This window comes from Colletotrichum siamense (genome assembly GCF_013390195.1).
Source record: "Colletotrichum siamense strain Cg363 chromosome Unknown KSG_Cg363_contig05, whole genome shotgun sequence".
NCBI classification, from domain to species: domain Eukaryota; kingdom Fungi; phylum Ascomycota; class Sordariomycetes; order Glomerellales; family Glomerellaceae; genus Colletotrichum; species Colletotrichum siamense.
Genome location: NW_023501018.1, coordinates 4,373,568 through 4,399,690, shown reverse-complemented (window position 1 = coordinate 4,399,690; position 26,123 = coordinate 4,373,568). Strand labels below are relative to the sequence as shown.

General features: G+C 51.1%; 5 protein-coding genes across 5 annotated transcripts; 3 read left to right on the top strand and 2 right to left on the bottom strand.

Moving 5' to 3' along the window:
- Positions 1 to 316: 316 nt before the first annotated feature.
- On the top strand, positions 317 to 2,086 carry lox-3 (L-amino-acid oxidase; the record flags this gene model as incomplete). Its single annotated transcript, XM_036640582.1, has 1 exon — positions 317 to 2,086. The coding sequence occupies one exon, from the start codon at positions 317 to 319 to the stop codon at positions 2,084 to 2,086; it is 1,770 nt and encodes a 589-aa protein (XP_036494414.1).
- A 319-nt stretch (positions 2,087 to 2,405) lies between these two features.
- On the bottom strand, positions 2,406 to 4,313 carry AMI1-4 (Amidase 1; the record flags this gene model as incomplete). Its single annotated transcript, XM_036640581.1, has 1 exon — positions 2,406 to 4,313. One exon carries the CDS (start codon positions 4,311 to 4,313, stop codon positions 2,406 to 2,408), a length of 1,908 nt encoding a protein of 635 aa, XP_036494965.1.
- A 5,332-nt stretch (positions 4,314 to 9,645) lies between these two features.
- Positions 9,646 to 12,575, top strand: CGCS363_v008731 (Pheromone-regulated membrane protein 10; the record flags this gene model as incomplete). The annotated part of the gene is made up of 4 exons (XM_036640580.1): positions 9,646 to 11,018; positions 11,075 to 11,571; positions 11,826 to 12,104; positions 12,166 to 12,575. The coding sequence occupies 4 exons, from the start codon at positions 9,646 to 9,648 to the stop codon at positions 12,573 to 12,575; spliced, it is 2,559 nt and encodes an 852-aa protein (XP_036494963.1).
- Positions 12,576 to 18,691: 6,116 nt separating this feature from the next.
- CGCS363_v008730 (putative alpha-ketoglutarate-dependent sulfonate dioxygenase) lies at positions 18,692 to 19,947 on the bottom strand (the record flags this gene model as incomplete). The annotated part of the gene is made up of 4 exons (XM_036640579.1): positions 18,692 to 18,858; positions 18,907 to 19,281; positions 19,338 to 19,682; positions 19,734 to 19,947. 4 exons carry the CDS (start codon positions 19,945 to 19,947, stop codon positions 18,692 to 18,694), a joined length of 1,101 nt encoding a protein of 366 aa, XP_036494962.1.
- A 1,637-nt stretch (positions 19,948 to 21,584) lies between these two features.
- On the top strand, positions 21,585 to 23,930 carry CGCS363_v008729 (putative transporter; the record flags this gene model as incomplete). Its single annotated transcript, XM_036640578.1, has 11 exons — positions 21,585 to 21,743; positions 21,805 to 21,860; positions 21,921 to 21,990; positions 22,061 to 22,118; positions 22,187 to 22,231; positions 22,290 to 22,507; positions 22,567 to 22,847; positions 22,901 to 23,157; positions 23,206 to 23,385; positions 23,440 to 23,453; positions 23,550 to 23,930. 11 exons carry the CDS (start codon positions 21,585 to 21,587, stop codon positions 23,928 to 23,930), a joined length of 1,719 nt encoding a protein of 572 aa, XP_036494280.1.
- Positions 23,931 to 26,123: the final 2,193 nt, after the last annotated feature.

The following is a 26,123-nucleotide window of genomic DNA, read 5'->3' as shown; positions in this document are numbered from 1 at the left end:
AGTTTAATCACTCAGTCACATTGAATGTCCGACTCGGATTCGGAGGTAATTTCGAGCTCGGGATGCAGCTGCAAAGCCAAACCTTTATGGCCAATGTCGTCAATTCGGTAGTTGTATCAATAGCGCGATCAAAAAACCTGTAGATGACTCCATTTCCACGACATCATCGTGGAGATATAAGCAATTGGGCTCCGATTCCGGATGGAAAGATTCATCATCGTCTTTCCTCCAAGTCTTTGAGGCCCCCGTGGCGAAGGAAATTGTTCTCACGGAAACAACGCAACTCACGATCCATCGGTTCATTTATTTCCCAAAGATGATTCCTCGCACAGGCTCAATCCTACTGGCCGCCCTGTATGCTGGCTCTAGCTTTGCAGCAGCCGACTCTCAGCGGCCATTACTGAAGGACTTTGACGCCCTCGGCGCCTGGTTCGAAGAAGTAGCCGCCATCAATGCCACGAGACCTCAAGATGTCGAACAAGCCAAGAACACCACCATTGCCATCGTTGGCGCGGGCATCACTGGCCTAGCCACGGCTCTCATGCTTGATAGCGTTGGCGTACACAACTGGGAGATCCTCGAGGCTAGTCATCAAATCGGTGGACGTCTGCGGACTATCTATGTTGGAGGCACCCAAGAATGGGCGGAAATGGGCCCTATGCGTCTTCCCTACAAGATCAAGTACAAGAGCGACAATGCGACACTTGAGTACTCCGACCATGCCATGACGTTTCAGTTGGCAGATTGGCTCAATGAGATGAACCAAGGCAGCCAGCTCGATCTGAACATCAGTTTCATCCCCTGGATCCAGCACTCGCCCAATGAGTTGCTGGCACTAGGCACCGGGAGACATCCCGACGGAAGCATCCCCACGCGCGCCGAGATTGCCGCAAACTCCAGCCTTGGTAAACCGGCACCGATGGATACGCAGGAGTACAAGGACATCAAGGCAAAGATGAGCAACATTCTCCTCAACGAAGATACAGTCAGAGAGATCCAGAAGGACGTATGGAGAGTACATGGCCGAACTATGAAGAGCGGGCTTGACGACGTCAGCCAGCAGAGCATGATGCGCAACGTTTGGAACGCGAGTGCTGAGGTGGTGGATGCCATCCACGGCGCCACTGATTACGACGTCTTCTGGGATGAGATGCATCACAACTCCAACCTGGCACAGGATGGCAGCAAGGGTACTTTGGGCGAGACGGAATGGCGGTGCGTCGATGGCGGCTTCAGCCGCTTCTCGGACGCAATCCTGCCACATGTCCAAGATCGTCTCGTCCTGAACCGCCAGGTCCGGTCGATTGAGGCTGTCAAGGATGATCAGAACGCGGTCACAGGCACGAAGATCTCTTGGGTCGATGTTGATGCCAACAGAACCCAGACGAAGCCGACAGCTGAGCAGAGCAAGACCTACGATTACACCATGCTCGCGGTTCCTTTCACCATGACGCGGATGATGCGCCTGCCATCCTTCTCACCCACCCTCTCGCGAGCCATGGCTGAACGCGGTCTTCGCTTCAAGGACGCCTGCAAAGTTGGCCTGCTCTTCAGCGAACGCTTCTGGGAGAAGGGTGACCGTCCTATTTTTGGCGGTTACTCGACGCCTCCCGATGCAGCTGTTGGCGCTCTCTACTACCCAGTCTATGGCCACAACGAGTCGGGGCGTCCAGGCCTCATTTTGCACTACCGCGGAGGTGACTGGAGCAGCCGCTTCGCCAGCCTCAGCGAGGAGCAGCACGTGGGAATGGTCCTCGACGCCATTGCTTCACTCCATGGCGAGCACGTTCGGGACCTGTACACGGGCACCTACGAGCGGTTGTGCTGGTTGGACGAGCCTTTCATCGCCACGGCCTGGACACGCCCGGATGTGGCTCAGCACGCGTTGTACATCCCGTCATACCACCAGACTGAGTCGAACGTCATTGTTCTCGGCGAGCACACCGCGCCCACGCACGCATGGATTAGCTCTTCACTTTACTCCGCCGTTCGTGGTGCTGTTCAACTCTTGCTTGAGGTTGGTTTGGTCGACGAGGCCAAGCAGTTGAACCAACAGTGGATGGGACGATGGATCAACATGCAGTAGATCACATGTGTGTACGTCAAGATGGGAAGATTCAAAAAGTCGCGGATGAAAAGTTATGTTTTGGAGGAACATCACAAGATGAAAATCAGCGATGAAGTTCCAGGGTAATCTAGATAGCCACCGATACGCTTCTAATTCTGCAGACGTAATGAGATTATGATTCAACCCATGAAGTTTTGCAGCAAGTGACACGCTGGAATGATCAACGTGACAGGCTCACTCATTTTCAATTCCTAAATTTCATAGACCGTACTTTTGCTAGAGATGCGCTGTCCGGATGATAAAAGGTTGGTAATGGTGAAATAAATATTCAATTTATCTACACAAGAATTGGACCACCACTAAGAGTACCGCCAGCTTCCGGCACTTTCAAGATACCTTCATTCACCAGATCGATTGCCAGCCGGCTCAAAAGTCCATCACAGCCCTTCGCCGCCAGTATTCCCACAGTCACCGGCAGCTTCTCATCGTGGTTGGTAAGAGCGCTGAAGCTAGAGACCTCACCCACTGGATAGATCAAGTCCGGACATCCCGAAAAGACAGACATTCGGGCCGCCGAGAACCCAGTAAAAGGCGCCGGGAGGGCTATGTCGTATCGATTCCTCGGAGACTGCGTTCCTGTCTTACCAGCATATAAAATGAGGCCGGACGAGCATTGCAGGCTGTCATTGACTGGAGGTAGGATCTGGTCGTTGTACCAGTCCATGAACATTGTCTTGTTTTGCATGGCCTCATCCCAAGAGTAGTTGGCAGCCCAGGCCCATCGTGCTAGCGGGGATGGGTTGATGAAAGGCCGACGTCCGTCGAATTGCTTCGCATAGTCTGCGTAGAACGGCTGGACCACCGCATCGTCCTGACCCTTGCCAGTGAGCACTGGGTAGGTAATGTTGAAAGTCTCGGTGAAGTTGAGATCGGCGTTAGGGTTCGTTTCGCGCATGCCCCATTGCTGGGCCACATTCAGGGTGCTCACGTTGCCACCCACAAACTTGGCCAGAGCAGCCGCGAAATTGTTCAGAAGCACGCCTGCTTCGGTGCTGGAGTTCGGGTATGACACAGTCATGATCTTGGTCGGATACTTTGGCTGCAATGTCGCCAGAGAAGTGTAGTTGGAGCCATATGTTACAGCCTGGAGTTTGTCCCACAGCTTCGGGTCCCGAACGAGGAAGCCGACAGTATCAAGAGGCTCTGACAGCGGCATGATATGATCGGAGCTCACGGCACCGTGCGATGCCCTGTTGCCAAATACGCCGTTCACCCCTGCCGGACTGCGAATGCTGCCACCCGTGTCAGTTCCGACAGCAGCATCAAGCCAGCTGTAGGAACCAACAGAAGCACCTGCACCGGAGCTCGAAGAGGACGGGTCTTGATAGCCATCTCCCCTAGGGTTGAAGGGAGAATGGTAGTCAACCCAGTCAACAGTAGCAACCTCGCTCGTTGCAAACTGGGAGAGCTTCTGTGTGCCCACAATGATAGCGCCGGCTTCGATAAGCCTTGAGATGGCCGTTCCAGTGACGTTGTTCGCCGGGTATAAATGGTACCATGCGCGGTTCCCGTTCGACTGCTTGACTCCGGCCAGCGAGAAAATGTCCTTCACGGCAATGCGGACGCCAGCTAGGGGCTTGGAATCTGAAGGCTCGTAATACAAGCGCGAAGGCACGCCGATGGTGAAGGTAGCTGAACCGGGGATCTTGGCTGGCAAGACTTGAAAGGTGCCATCGTTATTGTATAGCAAGGCTTCGGTGAACGCACCGGCGGTATCGTCATAAAGCCGGTACGCTTGATGTAGGTCTCCGGTGGATTTTCGCAGGAAGTATGGCCCCTTCGGCACGTTGGAACTCGATGTAAAGCTGACCACTGTCGAAGGTGTTTCACCAGTAGTATGAATGGCTTCAGTTGTCGAGGTCTCCGCGTCACTTGTTTCGTTGAGGAGAAGCTGTGTAAACCCAGACTGGAATACGTCGTCGGTCTCGGTCCAAGCAGTGAAGATGCCGGAAATATTATCTGCTTGGCTCGCAGGCGCCGTTGGCAGGACGGCGACCGGAACGAAATCGAAGACACCATCGATACCTGCAGGAACATCCGATTGGAGGGAGATGTTTGCAGCGACGTGGGGGCTAATGAAGTATGGGATCCCATTCAGGAGAAGAGTTGAACCAGTTGAGATGATCTGGGATGCCGCAAATGGCAGTGCGGCCACGGCGAAGATCTGCGCTGGATACATCTTCATTGCGTGGTATGAAGGGCAGATTCACTGTGACACACTGCTCGTTGGCAAAATCAAAAAGATTGAAGGTCTACAAGACAGCCAAGGGCACTCTCAACTTGGACCTAGGTGAGTGTTTATTGACTCGAGCTATCTGTATGATACGTGAGTGATCGCCCCAAAATCATCTGGCGAAGCCTCCACTAGTACCTAAGAACATGAATCCTAATCCTACGGATTCCAAAGACCCCCACGGATGGATTTTGACGACCAAGCATGCATCAGTGTGCAGGGATTAGTTTAGAGCCGACTTTTGAGCAATTGTTGAAGAAACACACGCCCACCATGTGGAGTTGCGGAAAGAATATGCATCCATAAATGTGCGTGTGCGGGGGGAGCTTTACCGAATTCTGCGCTCAAGGCAACCTCAATCTTGAGTGTTGTCCGACCCTGCAGGGGTCCCATTCCGCCAGCACCATCAGGGTGCATGTATCCATGTGACCTACTCACGAACCAGCGGGCAGGCATCCCCATGCAATCTTCGATCTCCGAGCACATTCTCGGCGGAACTCTACAAGCTTCTCAAATTCGCTCGCTGACGTTGCATTTACAAGTGCGTAGAATGTTTATCAGATTGTCAATTGCGTAGGCGCACAATCGGACCCATAGCAGAAGCCAGGTACCTTGTTGGTTGCATGCTGGCGCTGGATGAGTAGTCGGGCTTCACGGTCCATAGCGAGAGTGTGGAAAAAGGAGAGAGAGCAAGAGACTTATCAAGCTTTCAGAACAATTCATGACGATTTCTTATCTAATCCCTACCATCTTGATGGATCCGCAAGACCAATGTTTGAGCAGACGTAGTGGAGCTGTTGCACAAGACTAGTCCCAATACCTTAGGCTGATAAAGAACATGGGCTACGTGAAGTGTGCACCAAATGGAACTCGCGATCTACCGCGCCCGTTTTCATGTTTCCTTAGCTTGACCTGTGCTTTATCTTCGAACATGGTTCTCCTGCAACTAGGTCAGTGTCTATGCATTGAACTTAGGAGCCATTCGTTCATTTAGAATGGAATTTGTGAGCTAACTTCGGGGCTATAATACGACTCGATCCCATTGTGAAACGTTTCATTGACATATACTGCACCCTCTTCTCTTTGGCGTCCTTGAAAACGACCTCTAGATTCGTAATAAGAACACCTCAGATTTTACCATGGGCGTTATCGATACAACCTAGTCTTCGACATTAAGTTATTCGTGTTGTGTTGCTACTTTCATGTCGCTAGGCTCAATATTGGGAGAGGAGATGTAGAATAATTCGATGATATAGAATGGCTCAATACTTGGATTATACATCATTCACCTAGCAAGAGATGGATTGCTTAGAATAGTCTTGGTTTCCCTACAGACGAAGTGAAAGGCTGAAAAATAAAGCAACATCGATGACAATGAGCGTTTTTCGAGTCAAGTCTTCTAGAAACCCTTTAAAAAAAAAATTGATGTCTAAGATAAACACCTCAGAAACACCGGTCAATACCTAAATACCTTTGATCTCCTGCGTGATAGTACGCGTCTCTTTGGGCACCCAACATGCTGGCATAAGTCAGAGATGTCGTGGGATAAAGATGGTTGGTAGACCATAGTTCGACGATATACTCCTTTTGGTATCCTGTCCTCTTCCCATATACTCTCCATCATCACCCACCCGAAATCTGACTGTCTGAGGGTGCGCGTGGGTGGTAATAGTTTTATGCAAAAGCTTCCAATGAGAGTAACAAGCTCTAGTTCGGGTTTTAATACACACTGGCAGGCGTGAAAGTATTAAATTGGAGTATAACTATTCTTCAATGTCAACGTCATTGATCGTAAATTGAACGCACGAGTTGGCGACTGGCGAAGCAGGACTGCGGCGATAACACATCAAACATCAAGTTATGCGGGGAGGAGGAATTGAAGACCAAAGCAAGCACCAACAAGATATTGTTACGAGTGAGGTCGTACAGCACGCCATGTTCCAAATCTTTCCAGCTTTTCCTGCCTTATTTCCAGTCTCTAACGAGCGTTGACGAGACACCCTCGAGATATGGTCTGGAGTGCCGCTTTACAGATTCGCCGAAGATGGACGCAGGAGTTGTCTGTCCTCTGATTAGTCCCCATGGATATCTACGGGTGCGTCATGATGACATCTAAGGAATATCAACAGCTGAATGTGTTGTCACATTAATACACAGTGAATGTCATCTGTGGAAGACGAGACGTCTTGTAGATGAAATCAAAGTGAGAGATATCGCTGGTCTCACGGGAAGAAACGCCAGGGCTACACAACGTAAAGTTTTACTCTGACTACCAGGTCGACATCGACCAATGCAAAAGGTATGAGGTCTCGCGTGCCACTTCACATTTGAATGTTTGCAAGTTGGTCACCTCGAATCGGGCACTCTTATGCGGAATAATTTAGCCATCAAAATAGAACGGCTTCTGGAAATCCGGCACAGTTGCCTTAGCTGAGCGCTTGCTACTTCATGGATAGACGAATAAAATAACGCTAAGGTAGGTGGAAATTCTACAACTTACCTCAGCTAGGTGAGCCACCTTGATGATGCAAGTTGCTATTGGCTTGTCTCGGCCACCGACTTCCTTGACAGCCACAACTCCGAGTTCGGGTTCGAGATTCCGCTTCGTAGACATGCTAGATCTTGTGGACGGGACAGCAATTGTCTGTAACCTTAGGTCACTCAGGTCAACACAGCGATGGACAAGGTGCGTGGCGGAGTCATAATATTTCGGGAGGCCGACATAAAGTACGGACAGAAAATCAAGTAATCGCCTGTAAAGACCGCCATTAAGACAGTAATTAAACACGGAAGTTGCTCTTGGACGCAAGACTGGGTAATGCAAACCTCAGGATAATGTCTTCCGCCGTGTGGAAAAAGCTCTCACCGTGGTTAGTATCGAGGTACTGTGATAGCATATTGAGCCCAGGAAGCTTTGTTGAAGAACTCACAAAAGGTTTGAAAATACTCTAATCAAACAAGATCCAAGAGCTATCAGGAAGCCACTTCCACGCGGGCCGTGCCACGTTTCGAACTTTCGGAGTACTTCTGCAGAGGAATATTGAAGGCACAAAACTTAGCGACAAAGAACTAGACAGGCAACTGATGCAATTGTGGTTCTCTGAATCATGAGGCTATCTGACAGTATCACAACACCAAGTAATAGACTGTGGTGCTCCCCAATTGGCGGCGTTCATATTCAAGGCGCAACATGTACTCAAGGTATGTGACACAATACCGAAGTCTGAGACGAGGAAGAACGAGCCCCACTTGTGGCCGCGGCCCGGGCAACTCGAAACGGTCAAGAGCCAAATTTTACCCAGCAGCGTCTATATGAGCCCGTCGAACTGGAAACAAACATAAAGCCACTATTTTAACTGTTTAGTAGCGTGCCTTCTTCCAGTAAACCCGAAACTCATCGACACAGCCTGAAGTCTTCTGAATTCTGCTTCTCCTGGTTGTGGTCACCTCCCCGTCCGGCACTCAGACGCGCACCCAACCCCTTTTATCATTCATCCATCAAGAACGATAAACTGAGAGCGATGTCGGAGGCCTCGAACGTTCGCCTCCTTTGTGAAGTTTTTCTCGTCTCACCGCTTCACGATAATCGCGGTTGGGCAGCCCCTCATCTCGCGTAACACAACATGACAGGAACATATGACTATTGTCGTGATTTGGCGCGCTCCCAACGGCAATGTGGAAAGCAAATTCCGCGTATGGTTTCCAGGGTTCAGTCAATTTCAAAAGTTTTCAGTCACGAGCTCACGGGGCGAAACTCAAAAGTAGCTTAGCTCTCCATGCCCGATCCCAGGGCTGTTTACCCCACCAAACCTCGTGGGTGGCAAACGACCCTGTGAAGCTCTGTGAAACTGCGAGCGGTCAGGTTGGAGAATTCAGGACGTGCAGAACCCTGCGTACCTCCCTCGAGTACTAGCTTCGACCAGCTAAACTGCCAGCTTGTGCATGGATCACTCGAAACAACAAGAGCTTCTGCTGAGTGCCTTGCATATGTTGGACGGAAACATTTCTTCCTTCTGGTATGACAAAGTGGGTCATCTAAAGTCTGCGCGAACCCCTTTGAACAATACAACGCTGAGACTCGAGCTTCAATCAAATCTTGATCACGGCCAAGCGACATGATTTCTGTGGCTGTGAGGCAAAATTTGATATGATGACCAAGGAATGAGAAGATGGCAGCCAAGCAGAGGAGGACTCCTGTTGACGAGAAAAGGGGTGCTTGTGAAAGCTATGGCCAACAACAACGTGTGGGTGCTGCACGTGGTTCTGGCCAAGCCGATCCAGGAGTCATGACTCAGGTACTCGGATACCGGGAAGGGGGTTGACGATCCAAAAGCTCCGCCATAGAGTCCAGACTTTGAAAAGACACACAAGGCCGTGCAAAAGGTGTTCCAAAAATTGAAATGGGTGGTTCTGAAAGCCGGTGAGTTGGTGACACTGGGCATGGAGTTTGCGGGAAGACCCTTGATGTGCCCCTGACGATGCTTGATATTTATGGTAACAGAATGCTCTGGCCGCGCTCTGGTTGGCTGTGTTCGGATGACAGTCTTGCAGGACAAATCGGGTCCTTCCGCGCGGGGGGTTCTCTTCGAGCCACACCAGTCTTATGCACCATGCCGGGATCGGGCTTAAGGGAGAGTCCAACGGCTCTAGCTGCGGCTCTTGGGCGCATCGACACTATTGTGTCATCTCAACTGATCTGTTGTCCATCACCACTTCACACGTCGCCAGCTCATCAGCCGACAACGCGTCAAAGAGAATTGGGAAAGCCAATGACGCCATTACACCAGTTTCAAGTGTGCACACAGCCAAGAACAGTGGCCGCACAGGGACGCACAGGGAGAACCCCTGACGAATGACGAAAGGCAGCTCCGATGTTATTAGGTAACAGAGTGCCGGAGCCCGGCCTCTGCCCTAATGAACCCGCGCCAAATATGGTGTGCTAGTACCAGCCAGGAAATTCGATCTGGTGTCATGTCCAGTTGTTTCGGCCCAAGTGGAGATATATGGATACGAGATGGCACTTCCGGTGAGAACCCTTTTTTCCAGAATTTCGCAGATGCCGGTGGCTCCGCGGGCTTCAACTTTGCCGCGTCACGAACCACCGGACCGGTTCGCTTATAAGAAAGAAGACGCTCCCCAGATTTTGCTCCCCCCCACGATCCACTCTGGCCTCCCACAGCAAACCTTTTGTGGCATTATTTAATATTTTGCTCTGCAACCTCTTTGTCAACGGCTCCATCCCGCTCCGCTGCCAAGCAGAAGAGTTGTGCTGACCGTCGATGCAATGGTCGAAAACTCACCCGCCTCTCAAGATGACGACCCCGGCCCCGAGCCCGGCGGCGCCATGTCTCCCGGGTTTGCATCCGGCAGCGCTTCCGGAAGCACAACTCCCGAGAATGCCGCAGTCACGCCCAACCCCGATCCGGCCGAACAATCGACTAGCAACGCCGAGGCCGCAGCTGCAGCCGCCCTGAAGAAGGAAAAAGGCCGTGTACGCTTCAATAGCAGAGCGGCCGTGACCCAGCCCCCAACTTCACCACCACCCAACGCAACTCTGCCCGTTCCCACTCCGGCAAACCCGCCGAGACCGTCCATCTTGCGAGGCAGTTCCGGAAGCTCTATTCCCACTGTTGCAACACTCGCCCAGGATAACCCGCGTCCCTCGGTTGATAGCGAGCGCCAGGAGGCCAAGTCTGCCGCTGCCGCTGCTCAGGAACGTGCACGCCAGGTTGCCGCGAACATCCAGCTCGGATCTCCTACCCGAGAGTCCCGAGTATCCGTTGAATCCGCCGGTACGACTACTGCAAGCGAGTATGAACCGCCCAGCAGAGAGGGAGCATACATCCCTCTTCAAGACCTCAACTCTGACCAACCCTTGACCGGAAAGGCCAAAGAAGAGGAAGAGAAGCATGAACACCAGGCTCAACTCAACTCGGAAGCTTACCGAATCGTCCGGGCCCACACTTGGCGTATTGCCGACAAGACTGAGAGCGAGGCCGGCCCGTCCAATGCTCAAGATGCTGAAAAGACAGAGCAAACCGACCACCTCCTCCCTGAAGTCAATGACGGCAACTATGACGGTGTTTACGTCGTCCCTCCGCCGAAGCAGTATCGCGGCAGCGTCTTGTCTCAGCTTCTCAAGCTGTACAAGCCTGCAGAGGGTCCTGTGCAGCCGCCCAACAACCGCAACTCTGTCGCCTCTTTCTCTAATTTCGGAGGACCTCTGTCAACCGGCACTCCGGGGTCCGAGTCCGGCACCACTACTCCCACCGGCACCGCAACTCCTAGCCGTAAGAAGTGGTACCAGGCCAACAGGTCCCAGGAGACCCTCGTCAACCTGATTGAAGCTTCTGCACGCCTCGCCAACCCCAACCAGCAGGGCGAGGGCCCAGGATCGCCAAAGGATAGCAAGGCCGCAAAGAAGCAGCGTCCTAAACACAGGCGAACTACCAGCAACTCTCGCATCAGCGCTTACCTTGCGAGAGAAGAGGAGGAAGCCAAGATCACGGTCCACATTGCGGAGACCCTCGCCCGTCAGGAGTACATCATCACTCTCTGCCGCGCGTTGATGCTCTTTGGTGCTCCTACTCATCGTCTGGAAGAGTATCTCTCTACCACCGCTAAGGTCCTTGAGATTGATGGCCAATTCTTGTATCTGTAAGTCTCATTGCACTACACGAAACATTAAATGAGCATACGCTAACACCGTCAAGTCCTGGCTGCATGGTCATCAGCTTCGACGACAGATCCGTACACACGACTGAAGTTCGAATGGTTCGCGCAGCGCAGGGAATTGACCTCGGCAAACTTCGCGACACCCACCATGTCTACAAGGAAGTCATCCACGACGTTGTCTCGGTAAACGAGGGAATCGAACGCCTGGATGCTCTTATCAAGTCCAAGGACAAGTTCCACGTCTGGATCAGAGTCCTCGTCTTCGGCCTCACCAGTGTTACTGCGGCACCTTTCTCCTTCGGCGCCCGCCTTATTGATCTCCCTCTCGCATTCTGTTTCGGCTGCCTCGTCGGATTCCTCCAGCTCATCGTAGCTGCCCAATCCAAGCTCTACAGCAATGTTCTTGAGGTCACGGCAACCGTTCTGGTAAGTTTCTTGGCCCGAGCCTTCGGCAGCATTAGAGGCGGAAACCTCTTCTGCTTCTCGGCAATAGCCCAAGGAGGCATCGTCATGCTTTTACCAGGATACATGGTTTGTAAGTCATCTCTCTCCAAACTCTGTCACTCCCCCTTCCCCCTCGCCTCTTGTTGGTTGTATCCCCCTTGATTGGGGCTCTACTAGCCTACGGGCACCCATTAGGACATCTCGCGTGCCGCCGGTCAATTGGTGCCAGGCTTCCAAGCAACCTGGTGCCAGACTCGAGCGTGCCATCTCCAGCAAAAGCCAGCGCGGCTGCTATCGTAGCGCCGCGCCGCCGCAGGAAACTGAGGACAGCCGCTGATGGACCAGTGTGTTCCGCCCTCGAACTCCAATCCCGCGCCATCGTTCCCGGATCGATCCGAATCGTCTACGCCGTTATATACAGTCTCTTCCTCGGTTTCGGTATCACCATCGGCACTGCGATATACGGTCTCATAGACGAAAACGCCGTTTCGACGACCACCTGCGAGAACCAGATCCCCACCTACCTGACGTTCATCTTCGTCCCCCTGTTCGTTGTCTGCATTGCCATCCTTTACCAAGCCAAATGGCGACAAATGCCAGTCATGCTGGTCGTCGCTTTTGCAGGTAAGCATTCAACACTTGAACTATTTAATTGTACCATCGCGCATCTAACGTTGGGCCCAAGGTTACATGGTAAACTACTTCTCCGGTCTCAGATTCAGCGCAGCTCCCCAGGTTGCCAACACCCTTGGCGCTCTTACCGTCGGAGTCCTCGCCAACCTCTACTCACGTGTCCGCCATGGAGTCGCCGCCGCAACTCTCATCCCTGCCATCTTTACCCAGGTGCCAGGAGGTCTCGCATCCACCGGCGGTCTTCTGAGCGGTCTAACTACAGCCAACAAGATCACAAACTCGACGCACTCGGTCAACGGCACGAGCTCTGTCACGTACGACAGCACCGAGATGAACTCGGTTGTCTTCAACGTCGCCGCATCCATGATCCAGATCGCCATCGGCATCGCCGTTGGCCTGTTCCTCAGCTCTCTCATTATCTACCCGCTCGGCAAGCGTCGCAGTGGTCTGTTCAGCTTCTAATCGTAGGTAGCGTGCACTTGCCCAGCATTTGCAATCTTTCCTGTTTCACGTAGGGTTTTTATCCTGTTCATTTCCATGCAAAAGTCATGTCCATCATCCATCCAGATAGGATCTTCCCATGTAGTTCAGCACCCGGTAGGGATGGCTGACGCAGGCCCCGCCGGTCAGTCTCCCACGCCGCATCAATCGTCCATAGCCCTGCCATGGCAAGCAAGTCGGCAGGCGATCAAAAGCAACAGCCAATCACACATTGTAGTAGTATTTTTGTATGTAAGTTCCAAAAAATTGGGGAATTCAAGGAAGCGAGGGAGTTTGGGGCTAGGAAGAGGAGAAAAAAAGAGGGAAAAATCACTGCCGTTACTGGATCGGAATAGTATCATTTACTGAAAACATCAAATCTCCATTCATGTGACCAATCGAATTGAGACTCTTTGATGAAACAGGCATAAGCCGATGGAACGTTGTCCCAAAAAGGGCAACAATGACAAACCGGCGATCGCGCAATTAACTTATTCGCCGGGTCCTCAGGACTTTGGCGTGCATATGACCGAGTTCCATACTGGCGTTCGTGATCTCGGCAGTAACACAGGCGAGGTGCTCCGCATCCTTAATGTCGGATAGCTCCGTCCATTACTGTTTTGGGATGTATGCTAACACACCATGGCTACCAACCTATCTATTTGGGCTGTTCGGTTCCAAATCGCCCGAGATCGCTGGGCCAAGACTCGAATATACCACCGGAAGACTTTAGCTCAATAGAACGAACTCCTACAATGCGTTGGATTTATGTCTGCATGTTAAAGAAAGTTGCCCGTCTCATCGGTGATTTAGCTAAACACCTGCTATTTGGGCGATCGGTATAAACCCGAGTCTCATCATGGGCATCTCTTATATCTAGCCAATGGTCACAACATCTACATTGGAGTCTCGATTTCTTCACGCCTTGGTTCACCCACAAGTAACTCGCAATGTATGCAGCAACCGTTATGCACGTTCTTGCACTCGCTGCCGCCGTTACCGCAGCCCAGATCAGCATCGCATCCGTTACGATCAATGATCTTGTGAACCCGTTGGGTGTCGATAATGCAGCGCCTACCTTCGGCTGGAGCATCGGCAGTGTGGCGGCTCGTGGAGCGTCTGTCACGGCTGCACAAGTCCAGGTCTTGCCAGTTACCGGGACATCTCCCCTTTGGGACTCCGGCACTGTCGCAACAAACGCAACCCGTCTGGTTTACTCTGGACAGAGTCTGCCCTCGCGAACCAACTTCAGCTTTCAAGTCCGATTGCTGGATAACTCCGGAGGTTGGACAGAATGGTCCACAAGTACCTTTGCAACCGGTTTAGTCGCCGATGAAAACTGGGAGTCTGCGCAGTGGATAGGGGCCGCGAATCCATCTGTGGACCAGCCAATCCTACGCACCGACTTTGACGTCTCCCAGGAGATTGCCAGCGCAAAGCTATTCATCACTGCGATTGGCGGCTATGAGGCGTACCTCAACGGCCAGAGAGTCGGCGACCTGTATCTCGCACCTTCTTGGACACAGTACGCCAGGCGCTCCTTCTATGACACATACGATGTCACCAAGCAAATACTCGAGGGCCAGAACGCGATTGGCATCGCAGTAGGCCAAGTCTGGTCTACCCTTGGCTCTTGGGGCCCAGAGGCGAATCGTGGCGCTTGGGACGGGAACATGCGCACCAAGGCCCAGCTCTATATCACCTTCAAGGACAATACGACGGAAACAATTGTAACGGACAGCTCTTGGAGAGGAAAGCTTGGCGGCTCGACCCGCACTGTCGCCATTCCCAACAACGAGCTCTTTGATTCACGCATCGAGTCGCAAGCCTGGAAGCAGGCTGGCTTTAATGCTTCGACCTGGCCAAATGCTATCGTTCAAACACCGCCAAGTACCGAAATTCAGTCCTCTCCTGTAGAGCCCGTGCGAATCAAGGAAAGTATCAAGGCCGTATCCATCACCAACCCGGAGTCTGGGGTATGGGTGTAGGACTTTGGTCGAAACATCCCAGGAGTCGGGGCTTTGACCGTCAACGAGGCCTACAACGCCACAATCCGGATGCACTATGGGGAAAAGCTCAGATCGACGGGACGGATTCAGGATACGGGCGGCAACTGGCAACACAGCACATACATTCACGACGGAACGGGCTCCGTCACTTGGATCCCCCGACACTCGTACTACGGCTTCCGGTACATCGAGCTGACCGGCGTCGCGGGAACACCCAATGCCGGCACGGTTGTAGCTCAGCACCTGCGCAGCGATGTAAGAGGCATTGGGTGGTTCACTGCCTCTGACGAAACATTGACATGGATTCATGATACCACCTGGCAGTCCATGCTCAACAACATCGTTGGTGTTCCTACCGACGGCGCTTATCTCGAAAAGCTGCCATGGCTATCTGACGCGGCGGTCATGTCCGAAACAATACTCAGTTCTCTCAACGTCAAATCACTGTACTCCAAGTGGGCGCAAGACATCGCGGACTCGGCGCTTGCTGATGGAAACCTTCCACCTTGGGCTCCATCACCGTTGGAAATGGACCCCTTCCCGAGTCCCACCTGGGGTAACGCTTTTCCGGAGGTTATGTGGCAACTGTACCAACACTCCGGTGACGTCGATTTGCTCTCACGGTTCTACGAATCGATCAAGTCGTACTTGGCCTACGAACTCAACCATCGCAACAGCAGTGGCCTGATCGGGCTAGAGTCTTGGGGCGACTGGGTGACACCTTCCATCAATGACAAGGGCATTGTGGGAACAGCGCATCTGTATTGCAGCATCACGAGAGTCATTCAGATGGCTTCCATACTGGGATATAGTGCGGATATAGAGTCTTACACATCGCATGCCGCAGCCGTCAACTCATCATTCCATGCCGCGTATTACCAGCCTGCGACAGGAGACTACCGTAGTTCGTCTACAGGTGGGTTTGCTCAGACCAATAACTTGCTTCCGGTCGCCTTCAAGATGACAAGCTCCGCAAGGCGTCAAGCTGTCACTGACAAGGTGGCTGCAGATGTGGTTTCGAGGGACAACCATTTGGGAACCGGTATGGCAGGGACCAAGTGGCTGTCACCGCTGCCGACAGAATACGGATACATCGATCTGGCCTACAGTGTTGCAACACAGACTACATACCCTAGCTGGGGCTATTGGAAGAGTCTTGGAGCAACCAGCCTGTGGGAGGAATGGGCTGGCAGTTCGCGGTCCCAGAACCACCCGTTCCTTGGTACTGTGGTTGACTGGTTCTACCAACATCTTGCAGGTATCAAGATAACGACGGCAGGGCATAAGAGCTTTGAGATTGCGCCATTTGTCCCTGCCGAGTTGGCAAGCGCCCAGGGATCCATCCAAACACTTCTTGGGAAAGTGATCAGCTCATGGACAAACAGCACCGCCCAGTTCGCTCTTACCCTGTCGATACCCGCTGGATCAAGTGCCCTGGTCAGCCTACCAGTCTCTGATGGGAAATTGGTATATGAAAATGGCAAGGATGCGGTCGACTCCGAGGGAGTTGAGTTCGTTGAGAGTAGTAGCGGAAAGTCGTCATACAACGTGGCATCTGGAACGTACAATTTTGTCTTAAAATAGTCTTTCAATTGGACTCGTCATAACTCATATGCAAGAAGGTGCATGGACCTGCGGAAAACCTAAGTAAAAAGGGTTGACATAAGTTTTGAGGACCTTTCTGTATGGCAGTGCATCTCCGGAATGTTGCTGATTGTGGCGCGGGACAGCCCAAAGTTAAAGTACAGATGTGTCCACGTAGTGACTCACAGTCTCAGTATTTATTTCAAGCCATCATCCATCCGACTGCCGTTCGGCACACATCCTTCTCCTTACGCCCCAGATATCATTCGTCTCTAGAGCTCTCTCCAACGCACTCTTCATTATTAACCCAAAGTCAGAAAGCATGATTCAACATCCCGACAGTATGGCCGAATCCAAGTCAGCAAGACTTGGAACCAATCTCGATTTACAAGACATACCGACGTGTACAAAAAGACCAGCTGGACAAAAGCTGACGATACTCGACTTGCCGGTAGAAATCATCTTCAATATTGTTGATGAAATTTTCAATTTATACCCCGAAGATTTATGGCGTGGTTACGGCAAGCCCTGGACGCATTGGGTTGCTGAACTGGGCTATCTGGGTGTAAGGAACTGGCCCCATTTTGACGTCTGGAGAGATGTCATCCGTCTGATGTACACCTGCAAGACTCTCTACAATGCTATCTGGCCAGTCCTTTACCAGAAAGACGCTATATATAACGAATCCTCCGCCCTGATTCTGTCGGCAATGAAGGGTAACTCAGCTGGCGTTGCGAAGTCTCTTATGAAAGGAGGGGATGTATTCGCCGCATACCGAGAGTTTGATGACGAGGAATACTTTGCACATGATGATCCATGTATGTGTAGCGGGACTACCGAGCGAACTACTGTATGGCATCACGAGGTGTCCGCTGTTCACTGGGCGGCATTCAATAGAGATTTACAATCTCTTCGCTACATAGATGACAACGCTTTCATCGACTTCGGACAATCCACCGTCGATTCCTTCACGGCGGACAACAGGCTCATTTGCCAATCGCTCGATGCCGTCTTAAATCAGTTCGAACCAACCATCAATCAGCTCCAGGTACCAAGCTCTCAAGCATGGGATAGGTCTCGCATGATCAACTACTTAAAGTCGATCCTAAAGAAGGGTCCCAATGTTTTTTACTTCGCACTCATCAATGTCTCCGCCAAGTAGTACCAGGAGAACTGGGTTTCGACTTCTTCTAAAGACACTATTGAGATGCTGGTAGAAGCCCTACGCCTGGAGCACTGGATTTCAAATAATTTCAGAGGCACTTTTGACGTGCTGGTAGATCCAGACGTCTCCCTGATAACCCACCTCGGTACCAAGCTCCACGCGCTTCATCAAGCCTGTGGTGGAAGAGATGTCGATACTTCTAGGTTTATCCTAAATGAGACCACGACGAGTGTTGACATACGCGATGCATTCGACAACACACCAATGCATCATGTCGCGATGTGCAAGAGGTCAGAGGAAGACACAGATGATCCTCTGACGACAGACCCTCGATCGATCATACAACTACTGCTAGAACATGGCGCGGATATCAATGCGGGTAACACTGCGGGTCACACACCACTTCAAGAATGCTTCATTCCCCCAGGCTACCCTAACGTTGATGTCGCAGTGGTTCTGCTCTATGAAGGTGCAAGAACACCAGCAAGTCTCGACGACTTGATTGAAGGAGTCGACATTAAATATGAGGATGAGCAAAAACTCGCTGATGCCTGGCCCATGTCGATTGGATCACCCAGCAGTAGCACGTCGTTGGAAACTTTAGATACGGACAGACACGAGAAAAGTACAAACTGGCTTTACAAGCTCACATGTTGCACCAAATATCTCGACGGGGTCGATTACTCGAAATTCGAGGCGAACAAGCCAAAGAGTTGGTCTCAGTGGTACGCCTGGCTGGCTGACTCACCCTCGGAGTATGGGGACCCATTTGTTCCAAAGTGAGGGATGCGGCCAGTAGACCATCCAGCGGACGGAACCAGCTGAAGGGCAGGTGTTGCAAATAATGGTCAACATAGATACTATCCATGTCATAGGAAGAATGTTATGACTTGTTCTTGCCGGAGCCACAAACCCACTTACTCCCTTTATTTGCATGATGATTGATAATATGACTCACCACAGTCTGACAGAACGTGTTGGTCAGCTCGAACGACAAACGAAGAACATATTTATGTTGGCCATAATGCCTATTCTCTTGTTATATATCGTACGCTGTGGCTGTAGACTACATTCGAATGCCCAATATCAATTAGTCTTGGCGTTTAATCAACAAAAAATAGCCCCCGACGCCATACCGAATCGCATGGTTGCTGAAGGTTGCAAGCCTGAAACGGTGTCCCTCGTTCGCTACCCATAGCATTTTGTAAGAGACGGGCAAGTATGGAAACTCGACATGGACAGTGATCTCCCGACAGAAGTAAATGTATGAGATTGATACGCAAGTTCTGTGCATGCAAGAAAAGTGAAATATTTCGTCGTCGGCGTCTCTGATTGCATGTCTATGGCCCAGTGATGTAATCCAGCCCCAGAGCGTCCCGACGGCCGATACTATTTGGGTCAAGGTAGGGCGCCTCGCCGATTCCAACCGCTCTGTTACCGAACCTCTCTCCCTGGTCATCATAGTCAAAGGTCGCGGTGTGGAAAGTACTGCGGTTGTCCCAAATCGCTGCATTTTTCGTTAGCCTGATTCGTATGTGTTGTGGAGCAAGCTCACCAATGTCGTTGTTATTTTGCCATTTCAGACGAACTTGAAGATCGTGATTCTTTTGCAGAATATCAAGAAACCAATCGAGGAGGTGCTTGCTCTCCTCAGCGGTGACACCATTGATGTGCTTTACATGGCCTCCAACAGGGAAGATGCTCTTCCAGCCAGAGACTGGGTTGGTTCTGACGATAGGGTGCACCGCCTTGAGGATACTGCCGATGTTCTTGGGATTTCCGCGAGGCTTGTCGTAGAGAGTGAAGCCGCCGCGCTCCGCTGCAGCAGCGAAGCCGGGCTGCTCGAAGGTCACAGTCAGACTCTCCAGGAATTTCTGGTACGGAGCGCTGAGGCGATCGTAAATCTCATATCCAGAGGCCCACAAAGTGTCTAAACTCTCAGGTCAGTGTTTACTGATAACGAAGCGGAGTGGGCGGATCATTTACCTCCACCAGTCTTGGGCAATTGAACCAAACGAAGGGATGAGTAGTCTGCCGGCACAGGCTCAAAAGCGATGTCGCTGTGCCACTGAGCGGTTGACTGTTTCTTGGGACTGAGTTCCTCGCCCTCCAGAGGCTTGCGGTAGATCTTCTTGTGCTGCACCGAGCTGATAGTGCTGATCTCCGGGTCAGACCCACCAAGCTCCCGCTCCGAATTGAGGACCGGGTGGATGTGGAGTCCGGACTCTTTCGGGCGGCCGGTCAGCTCGCCGAGCCGGAGGATTAGCTGCTTTTGCAGATCATTGGTCAGGTTGTCTTGAGCTCGGAAAAAGACCACTCCGCGTTGGGAAACTTTGCACTCATCAGTTTTCCAAAGTGTCAGGACGTGTTTTTATGGCTTACTGGTAATAGCGAGGTCTCTGATAAGTTCATCAGCATTCGGAGCATTCAGCCACTCCACGAGGTTGGCCTTCGGGAACTCGCGACCAATGACAGGGGTCACATCAAACGACTCGTAGCGATCGAGCGACGAGGAAAGCTTCAAGGGCTCCGGATACGCCGACGCCTTCGTGCTGGTGTGAATAGGGACTTCTGATTCAATTGCTGTAGGAGCCATGGTTGTCTGATGCGTTGGTTTAATAGCACTGATCTTGGATGTTCAACAGAAGTTTTTGTGTGGATTGCTCGCCACCTGAGAAAATAGACTTATTTTATAACTCGAGCGGCTCTTGATACCGGCTCGCATCTTGCGCTGGCTGACTGCACATGTCGCGACATCGGGGGCTACGGGATGGTGTCGTAATGAAGCGACATCCGGTAGGATTGGATGTCCTGGGGAACCCCGCAATCTTCAGACGGAAAGCTGATTGAGCTCGGCGGGATGGTGAAAGCGGGTGAGCCTATTTCGTGATTGACCACCCCCTTGACATTATTGCGTGGATCTAGAGTGGATGATGTGATCAGCCGGCCTCGTTGGTTTGGCCAATCATGCTTCGGATATTTGATCTACCCATGCACGCATACCTAACAGACATCATCATCGAAATGGTGAATCTATTGAACTTGGTGTTCTTATCGACCAAAACGATATATGAATTTTTGTTCGTGACACTAGTCGCGACCGCTAAAGAAAGAGGTCCATCAGCATGTCTACACCCAACGACTTGGCAGCACTCACTTGTACCGAGAGAGACGAATCTTGGTGCTTTTCAGCTGGCTTCCAATCACAAGGTCTGGATCAAGCCTAACTGATAAGAAGACGTGGTGGTGGCTTGCGTCAGAATGATAGTTTATTGCGAGCAGCTGCAAAGCAAGGGTGGCAGAACCACCAACATGCTCACCCCGTGAGCATTACCAAACGACATGCGATAACGGATTTCACAAATTTCCCAGTAAAAGTACAGTGGGATTCTACGTCCAATGAATTAAGAGGCTACTCGACACCAAAAAATGACACCGAAACCGGGTGGATGCCGGGCTCTCTCCGAGCGGCAAAGCTAGCTGCAGGGTCCGGAAGAAAACCCCGTAACGCGTATCTCGCATATTCATAATATTGGAATTAAGAGATACGGAATTCAAGCCGTGGATTACGAGAGAAACTTGGATAGCTTCAGAGAGGAAGGCTTGTGTTGGGTGCAAACGCTGCTTGGCCGTGTCTGCACTATTTCTCACGTTCATCGCCTCTCGGGGTTAAAGTGTACAATGCACGCTGGCTTCGAACGCGCAATGAAAGTTCTTTACGTAGACCATTCAGTAAAGATAACTCTTTTTGCGTAAATAGACAACTTTCGTATGGAAACATCTTGCACCAATATTCAACCCCCTGAGTGATCGAAAGGTGCGTCAGCTGCGACGGCATATCCGTCATCCAAGGTCCGTCGGCAACTCTCGATCAAAACTTTGCTCAATTGCGAAACATGAAGATAAGAGATGGGGAATTGAGACACTGCTGGCCCAGCTCGACTTCTTTTTCTTTACCGAGTACAGCCAGGCTCAGCTCCATTCAGCTCCGACATCCCACGCGGGCGTGATATTGTGGATCCAACTCGCCATCGCAGCGTGGAAACACAACCTTGTAAGAAGGGTCCCTGTCTGCCGTGGTGACCTGGCGAGATCCGGCGAACCGTACTGCTTCCTCCGGTTCTCTTTAAGTAGTAGGGAAATTCTTCTCCGAGGAGATATCTCATCAGATGGTCATCGTTCAGCCTCAACTTCCACGACATTCGAAGCCCGTGCCATAACCGCTTTGCGATCATGGCAACGGTTCTGGCGAAAGACCCTCTGCAAAAGGGAGAGGGGGCGGAATCTACCGCATCTCTAGAGGGGATCCCTCCCCTAGGTGCACCCAAAGAGGAAAAGAGATTCTTCTTCCAACGAGACAAATACTACGATCCGTTTGCCATTGCCACCCAGGTATGTTGGATGCCGATAATTGCATTTCTAGAGATGTTGAAACGGTTCTGATAAGCCAAAGCCAAGCGTATTCGATGACCCCGATACAGCAGAGAAATACCACCCTCGACCAGACTGGTGAGTATTTCCATCTTGGGTTGTCCTTGCAAGCGCGCGCAGGTCTGACGTAAAACTCAGGGAGAATATCCACAGATTTGATCCATTGGCTAGATGGACTTGGGCGGAGGAATATGCCCTGATCCGGAAGGTCGACTTTCGAATCATGGCAAGTAACACCAAAGCACTCAATCATCTCACGTGCTAATACACAGTCACAGGTTTGGGCCTGCATCATGTTCATGGCACTCGAGCTAGATCGTGCCAACATCAGCCAAGGTTCGAACTTATCACACGAGGAGTATCAGCGCTGATAGAGATGTGCTAACATACTTGAAACCATTCAGCAAATACCGACAACATGCTGGGCGATCTCAAAATGACCACCAATGGTATAGATACTCCGACATTGGTGTAATATTTTAGTGATGGAGCTGACCTGCTGTGCAGACTTCAACCTAGGAAACACCGTTTTCAAGCTAGCCTTCCTTTGCGCTGAGTTGCCATCACAACTCGTCTCAAAGTGGGTTGGGCCTGACCGGTGGATTCCTGCACAGATGGTGCTGTGGAGTATTGTGGCGAGCTGCCAGTTCTGGCTCTCTGGAAGAGACTCTTTTCTCGCCTGCCGTGCGCTTCTGGGTTTGCTACAGGGTGGTTTCATCCCAGATGTAATTTCTACCTACTATTTTGACGTCCGATACTGGAACATTTGCTAACATATTTGTAGGTTATCCTGTACCTCTCATATTTCTACAAGCACCACGAGCTATCTCTCCGGCTTGGCTTCTTCTGGACTGCTATGAGCATTGCAGATATTCTGTCAGCCCTACTCGCTTATGGGCTACTACACATGCGGGGTCTGCAAGGACACGCGGGATGGAGATGGCTCTTTTTGATCGAAGGACTCCTGACTCTGGTCATTGGAATCTTTGGTTTCCTTTTGATGCCGGCGGGACCTTGCCAAACTGCCAGTTGGTTTCGTGGCAAGAAGGGTTGGTTTACAGAAAGGTAGACTTGCACACGGACATGTGATTACTGAGCCATTGCTGACTGCGATACAGAGAGGAAGCCATCCTTGTGAATAGAGTTCTTCGCGAAGACCCGAGCAAAAGCAGCATGCATAACAGAGAGCCCATCACTCCGCGGTTATTGTGGGATAGTCTACGGGATTACGACCTCTGGCCGCTTTATATCCTCGGTCTCACCTTCCAGATTCCGTCCACGCCGCCTCAACAGTATCTTACCTTGACGTTGCGCAACCTAGGTTTCGATACGTTCCAAGCGAACTTGCTTTCTATCCCGAACACCGTGGGACACAGTAGGTACTGTCCTAATGACTCTTGACCAGCGCTAACAGTTTTGTTAGTGATTACTATGCTTGCGATTACCTACCTAGCTGAGGTCTTCAAAGAGCTCACTTTCATCGCCATGTCTGGTCAATTTTGGACTCTCCCCTTCTTGATCTACCTCAACGTCGTGGACACCACTGAAGTCAACAGATGGGTGCTGTACACAGTCATCTCTCTGTTACTTATCTACCCCAACGGTAAGCTGCATGTTGAACTTGCGTTTTGAATTCCCGCTAATCATTCTGTCACAGCTCACCCAATTCAAGTAAGTGACTTCTTACAAGAGCTGAGCCTCAAACGGCCCCTATTATTCAAAGATCTCCATCATCATCGCTTAGAGGCCTACTGACACATTTTGAAGGTTGGATGGAATAGCCGAAACTCCAACACTGTCCGGTCTCGAACTGTGTCTGCTGCGTGCTACAACATGTTCGTTCAGACCAGCGGCATCATCTCTTCGAATATCTATCGTTCCGGTGAGGGTCTCGCATTCTCTTCATTTTCAATAGGCTCTAACTTCGTTCAAGATGACGCGCCTTTGTACAAGAGAGGAAACAGGGCTCTTCTCGGAATTGTCTGCATGAACTTGGTTCTCTATCCTTTGGTGAAGGCATACTATGTCTACCGTAATAAGCGACGCGACAAGATCTGGGACGGCATGTCGGAAGAGCAGAGACTCGCATACTTGGCAACCACCAAGGATGAAGGAAACAAGCGACTAGACTTCCGATTCAGTCACTAGGGGCGCAAAAGTTCTCAGGGGTAGCCGGAAGGCTAAGTAGATGGAGAGCATCACTATCACTTTGGTCTCTCCTCAAATAGCGACCGTGGGCAATGAAGGCAATACGTGGTACGTGTTGTCCTGCATGATACGTGCTTCTCGGCCCATTCTGAGACGTGCTCTTTCGCACCAGGAACAGACAGATCGGAAAGACGTTTTGTAGATACATGTATGAAGCATTCCGCAATCCCTTCATGCAACTTAGCCGGTTGTGGAAATCCAGGCTAGTGAATAGCTCTGCCTAAGTAGAGGTTTCCGATCCCGTCGGCAATACATGCCAGTTTTTGGTGCCTACACGCTCGGTTCCTCTTATAATCGGTCGAGTATGAGCTTTTGACCATGATAGGCATGGGCCTACTACGATACGATGTACACGCTACAATACAGCCTCATGAAACACATTCTCCATGCGCGGAATGTCCTGGGCTTCTTCCAATGTTACCTCACATCTTCCGAGACTCCGTCCAAGTAATTCCCCTCTGCACTTTGATTGCGTCAAGCGGAATATCTTCATCACAACTTCCCAAAGTCTGAGATCTCTCCGCAATTGTGGTTTGATCGTTGACATAACCTTCCGGCCACAAGACTGGTTCATCCGCTGAATCGTTATCATCGAGCCGCTTGAATGAACGGCGACTTTTCTGCCCCTTGCCTTTGGCTGACTGATTTGACCCGGTGCCACCAATTGTCACGAGGCCTGTGACATTGTTATTTCCATCGGAAGAACCCCCGATGAACCGGCCAAAGAGGAAGTGCATGAGTGGCCGCATTGTGGGAAGACTTGCGCAAAGCATCGCGATAGTGGGTTCAATCGTAGTCCAAATCCAACATGGGCCTATTAGCTCTGTTTTTTCGGATCAGCTTCTTACGCACGAAAGGTTATGCCGGGACCCACGAGTAAAGTCTGCATCAGCTCCTGCATTGGACAAGTCGATGACCACTTTCAGACGTATGCAACTGATTACCACGACCCTTTGCCGGCAGAGTTAGTGGCATTAAAGGCGTAGTGTGGGGTTAAGTGTGTTAAAGTAACTCACAGGCCGCCCAAAAGGAACATTCCTCCAATAGCTACTTTCTGTGACCGACGGACCTGGAGTTTTGAAACCTCGAGAACCGGCAGACACAGAATGAGAGCATCAGTGATAATATTCGGAATTGAGTTCCCCAGAAAGAACTTATTGGTATCCAAGCATTTACCACCCTCCATGAGAGGATTCCAAGCTTTGTGAATCGGCGTGCACTGGAATGTCGAGACCAACACCACAGCCAACCACCAAGCCAGTGTCAACCCGCCGAGCACATATCCTCCCACTTTCATGCCTGTCGTAGGGAAAATACGATAATACATCAGGAGAACAGATGCTTTCACGGTACACAGAACAGTCCCGTATGTGTACTCGCCGATGAAGAGACACTTCGTGATACATTGTCAGCAAAACATATGCAGGCATATGTGGGGGGTTATGATGGGAAAAAGTATTCACGAGCATAGAACGACCAAAGATTGCCGGATCCTCCGCTAAAACAGCGTTCAAATGCCTCCCGACTCCTCCGTAGCAAACCGCTTTAGAATTGATGTCAATGGTTTCGTTCTCGTCACGAGAACTCGCGTACTCACCAGCAATGCCGAGAATGGCGACAGACCATAGCAATGGCTAGTAGTTGATTAGCATAGAGAAATCAAATATCGTTCGTAATTTACCCACCAAAGACATGACAATCAACCAGTCGTCCCACTCTAGGGGCATTTTCATCCGTCGTCTTGCCCAGAGTCTGAGAGCGACCACGACAGCGGAACAGGGCATCATGGCGGCGCACAGCCCAATAATGGTTGGGCCCTCATCATATGCGAGGAGATCAGGCGTCGAGATGGGTGTAGACATAATTACTGCGATTCCTTGCCAACCTAATGCGATTGAGGTTGCGGTGGGCTGAAAGATGACTGCGACTTCGGGTCGGCCAGTGTCTGCGCATTGACCTTGGCCGTGAGAAGATCTCAACGTGATGTTCTGACTGAAAGGTAAAAGTGCTGCTGGTCGACCCATTTACTTACTGCAAATATCATTATTACATGTGTGCCCATTCTTTCGTTGCGGGCCTAGCGCATTTGAACCTTTCCAGCTGTTGATTCGAGTCTACTGTGCCGCAATCATC